At 48.5% G+C, this 4,622-nt stretch overlaps 3 protein-coding genes across 3 annotated transcripts; 1 reads left to right on the top strand and 2 right to left on the bottom strand.

The window, feature by feature from the left end:
- Positions 1 to 338: 338 nt before the first annotated feature.
- On the bottom strand, positions 339 to 1,195 carry Pmar_PMAR027418 (hypothetical protein; the record flags this gene model as incomplete). The annotated part of the gene is made up of 3 exons (XM_002780758.1): positions 339 to 476; positions 829 to 995; positions 1,023 to 1,195. Coding segments are annotated over 3 exons (478 nt in total), but the record flags the coding sequence as incomplete, so codon positions are not given.
- Positions 1,196 to 1,219: 24 nt separating this feature from the next.
- Pmar_PMAR027417 (hypothetical protein) lies at positions 1,220 to 1,504 on the bottom strand (the record flags this gene model as incomplete). Its single annotated transcript, XM_002780757.1, has 1 exon — positions 1,220 to 1,504. The coding sequence occupies one exon, from the start codon at positions 1,502 to 1,504 to the stop codon at positions 1,220 to 1,222; it is 285 nt and encodes a 94-aa protein (XP_002780803.1).
- A 158-nt stretch (positions 1,505 to 1,662) lies between these two features.
- On the top strand, positions 1,663 to 3,684 carry Pmar_PMAR027416 (hypothetical protein; the record flags this gene model as incomplete). The annotated part of the gene is made up of 5 exons (XM_002780756.1): positions 1,663 to 1,845; positions 2,573 to 2,694; positions 3,369 to 3,490; positions 3,544 to 3,656; positions 3,679 to 3,684. The coding sequence occupies 5 exons, from the start codon at positions 1,663 to 1,665 to the stop codon at positions 3,682 to 3,684; spliced, it is 546 nt and encodes a 181-aa protein (XP_002780802.1).
- Between the last annotated feature and the right edge of the window lie 938 nt (positions 3,685 to 4,622).

Below are 4,622 nucleotides of genomic sequence, written 5' to 3'. Positions count from 1 at the left end.
GGGCCAATAGGATTATTAGAGTTTAAAAAGTAGCATATCCGCGGATCGTACCTGGGTGCATCGATTGTCAGCGTAGTCACATAACCAGCTGAGCTATACGGCAGAAGATGTTGTTGTCGAGCATCACACGTGGATACTATAGTGCAGCTACCGTTGGTCATGATCGGACCTGATACTACTGTTGTTGAGTGCCAGGGTCATGGCCCTGGGGCCATGGCCCTACTGGGGCCATGGGCCTGGCCCTACCGGGGCCATGGGCCTGATCCCACTGGGGCCATGGGCCTGGCCTTACCGGGGCCATGGGCCTGATCCCACTGGGGCCATGGGCCTGGCCCTACCGGGGCCATGGGCCTGGCCCCACTGGGGCCATGGGCCTGGCCCTACTGGGGCCATGGGCCTGGCCCCATGAGAGTTGAAAAAAAACTTAATCAGGGGAAGGTCCGAACCGAGAACCTCACGGATCAAAGTCCCATTCTCTGACCAACTCAGCTGAGAATCTCGCTGAAGACGGACCACGGCATAGCTTATGTAAAATGTAGGCTAACGTAAGTCTTAAGCAACATTGATCAGGGGGTCAGGGGGGGGGGCATGCGCTTACTCGAGGCTCAAGCGAGTCAGGGCTAATGGGATTATTGAGTTTAAAAAGTAGCGTATCCGCGGATCGTACCTGGGTGCATCGATTGTCAGTGTAGTCACTTGACAATCGATGTCCGAATGCCCATCCACTACCGCCTGGGATAATTTGCATGAGATGAATTACGCGATATAATACGAGGGACTTCACGAAGCCATCACGAGTAAATCATTTGGCGTGATCCACACTACTACTCCTGCAAGGCAATTGATCAGCGGGCACCTCCGGAGAATCCTCGAGGAAGGCGGTGCTCTTAATTAGTAATTTATCGGCCATAGTTCGCGCTTTCATATTGATTCGCCTATCACCCAACTGCTCCTTCGCAACAGAGAACGTCGACTCTACGGAAGCCGTGGACAGGCTGAAAAAACTAACACCTGCTGCTAACTCTTTTAGGAAGGGGAACTCGATGCACCGGTCCTCCTGCTCCCAGAGAGCGTCATAGGATAGCTTGACAGGTGGTAGCGACCCATAGGCTTTGACATCCTTATCAACACGCTTTATCTTGGCCTCAATTCGGTCCCATCCCTCAAGTTTGCTTTCCGTAGGCTTCTTGAGCATAGAGAAGGACTCGAATCCCAGGCTTCAGCTATCGTCGGAGCTCGCCGGGTCATCATCCCTCGGGTCAAGGGGTCTAGGTGTATGTTCAAAAGCAGGGCCCGCGGGGAACCTTGACTCGGAGGATCCTTCCACCAAGTCGGCATTGCATTCCACCGCCATATCACCCTCTTCCTCAGCCTCCATTTCTTCGTCGACGCACTGTGAGAACAAGCACCACTGCCTAAGCTGTTCCACTAATGTTTTCTTGGTCATAAGACTTCGATTGGGGTTGGAGCTATCTTGACATGCCTTGACGATCTCCAATGCCATAGTCCCCGGTACTCTCAACTTCGGGTAAAGCAAGCATGGGACGATGGGGTCTGATGTTAGCCGTGGAATGACCTAAGTAACAGTGGAAGTCACATAGCGACAGTGGTTGCCTTTCCTTTGTCAGGAAAGAAGCGAGCATAACTTTGCGTGCTTCACGAATGCATGGCGACTCGTCTGACTCGGTCAAAAAGGGCTACCTCCCTGCAGGCGCTAAAGCCCCTGGTACTTTCGACACCTACGCTTCTGCGATGAAAGACATCTTGTCTCGATTCAAAGAAGGTTGGATTACCAACGTAGTGTTGACTACAAGTACCGCTGCGAAACGTCAGGTGTTTCACGATGTAGGCTTCGGTTTTAGAGCCAGCACATTGCAACCTTCTCATGGATACCGCAATATGCCCGCTAGAACTACCGCTTATCTTCCGACCTACTGGATAGGAATCGACAAGTCTGGCCTCTTCTTGTGGTCAGATGCGGGCAAACAGTTCAAACTAGTGAACGTCAAAGGTGACGGGAACTGCTTGTTCTATGCCGCTTGCGTTTCTTTACGTCCGTTGCGGGGAAACTACTTATGTTGCTGCCGACGACGTGCGAGCAGACTTCCAGACGCGTGGTCTACCTCTCGACGCCACCTGGCAACAGTATGTCAATGACATGCGATCGCCACGGCGTTGGGATGGTCATGCGGAGATAGAAGCAATCGGTAAAGTGCTTAGGAGGACGGTAGTGGTTATGCAACGTAAACGACCGCACTCCCTGGAGCTGCGTCATACATACGTTGTAGAATCGGATTCAACTACGGAACCCCTATGTCTTTTTTACGATGGCTTATCTCACTCTGGAGATCTCCTGGAAAGCCCTTAGGTTGTTTCTTTCTCGCGACTGTGCCGTGGTCCACGCAGATTTTTGAACGTAGGTTTTATATTATATTTGTATATATTCAATACGGCCCTAGCGGAGTTGAGGAAACCATCGTGACCACCACGGGCAGTTTGATGATCAGATGGAACCTCAAGGTGGCAAGAAGTTTTGTGGCCCGCGAAATTGTGATGACCTTTGCTTGTTTAGGATGTTATGCGAGGGAGAATTCACAAGTGTTCAGTCAGTCTGATGGGCGATTACATCGTCGCCACCGACTCCGCGCCAGGAGTCTCTAAAGACTGTACTATAGGAAATGGTGTAGTCACCATGTGAGCTACACTACCCATTGAATACGTCGGAATACCTTTGAGTTCAAGTATTACGTTGTCGAAGTGGAAGTGGAATAATCGGGGGAAGTGGAACTACGACGATAAAACGTCCATGTTCGCTCGTTTCAAAGTCGTATAAGGATCATTTCAAGGATCAGTGGGATTCGATCTAAAGTTTAGACTAGGTAGAAGTGCAGACAAGGTAAAAGTGTAGACTAGGTAAAGTGCAACCAAGGTGAAAGTACAACCAAGGTGAAAGTGTAGACTAGGTAAAAGTGTAGGCTAGGTAAAGATGTTCCCTCCTCAAAAAGTGAGGAATTGAGGAAATGTAAGGAAGTGCTAGGAAGGTAAGTGTTCCCTCCTCAAAAAGTGAGGAATTGAGGAAATGTAAGGAAGTGCTAGAAAGGTAAGTGTTCCCTCCTCAAAAAGTGAGGAATTGAGGAAATGTAAGGAAGTGCTAGAAAGGTAAGTGTTCCCACCTCAAAAAGTGAGGAATTGAGGAAATGTAAGGAAGTGCTAGGAAGGTAAGTGTTCCCTCCTCAAAAAGTGAGGAATTGAGGAAATGTAAGGAAGTGCTAGGAAGGTAAGTGTTCCCTCCTCAAAAAGTGAGGAATTGAGGAAATGTAAGGAAATGTATACTGTTGTAAGCATCGTCGTTTTGCTAACTCGCGTAGCACACCACCACACGGTGTGCTGGAAAGCCAAGGTCGTCTACCCAACTCCAAGGGAAGCACAGCTTGTCAGCTCACCCCTCCGCCCATCACTTTCTATCGTGATATGGACACTATGCTGGACGGTAAGTATCTTTGCGGTGAGCGCACAGCAACATATTTGGCTTCATCTTCTCAGATCTCCGCAAACACTTATGTCACAATCCCCTCGGGTCATCCTCTTCTGATACTGCTGGGGATAATTCTCCCTTCGAGTACGCGCCTCACTCTTCCAATACTTCTACTAAATTAGTAGAAGTATTGGTTTCAGTAGTACTAATGCAGCCTCAACTTCCAACTTCGACGGCCAGACGTTCTCACTGGCGCTTATTATACAAAAACTTCAACTCCTCGCTTGTCATATTCTCCATCGGTATCAATGTATCATTACTACTACGTCTCGCAATTTAAATCTAACTAGCCTGCCACATATAGTGCCCTCAAGGCGATTGAGGCTCACGGCTCTGCGTCTACTGTCGTGCATGCACTACTGATCTACTGAACATTGACGTATGTTTCTATACCCTATTCATGTAAACACTCACAGTGTTACATGGAAAACTTTCTTGTTCGTAACGATCTATTCACATGAGCGCTACACTCGCCATGTAAAATAGATCATCCGAGACCGTGGCGGGTTCTGGGGTGTTAAACCCGGAGTGGAGGACTCTGGGAAGAAGGGTGAGGAGAAGGAAGATGGAAGAAGGTAAGTCTTGGAGTTTCATGCGAAACAAGGAAATTGGAATTGGAATTTACATTGGAAACATTCCGTACTGTTCGTGGTGGTTTAGATGCGTTTTTCATTATGCATATTATGCAGGGGTTCATGTAGTTTCGGGAAGTAACGTTCCATAGGAGTTGATAGAAATGGATGGAAAATGCTCCTGATGTGATGACATTCACATGGGAAACTAGTTGAAAGATGCGCTATTAGGCATGCAGGAAAATGAAAATTAGCTCTCCCTGGGAACATTATAGGTTTCTGATATCACGGTTGAAACCTCATCACAGTAGGGTTACTCTTATCCTATGCTTAGAGTCGTACACGGCCCTAGCGTCGACCCTACTGGTACCGGAATCCGAGTCGATAATAGTGTCCATGTACATGTGGCTCGCTAGCATTCGATTGGATCCAAGCAAGAATGTATACAGTCTAGGGAGTCTTCATGATGTGTCGGTTACCTGTACGGTATCGGGTAAGGAGTACGCCTTACTCCT

Source organism: Perkinsus marinus (assembly GCF_000006405.1).
Source record: "Perkinsus marinus ATCC 50983 genomic scaffold scf_1104296944144, whole genome shotgun sequence".
NCBI lineage: Eukaryota > Perkinsozoa > Perkinsida > Perkinsidae > Perkinsus > Perkinsus marinus.
Note: the sequence above shows the minus strand (reverse complement) of the source record. Positions and strands in the feature narration are given on the sequence as shown.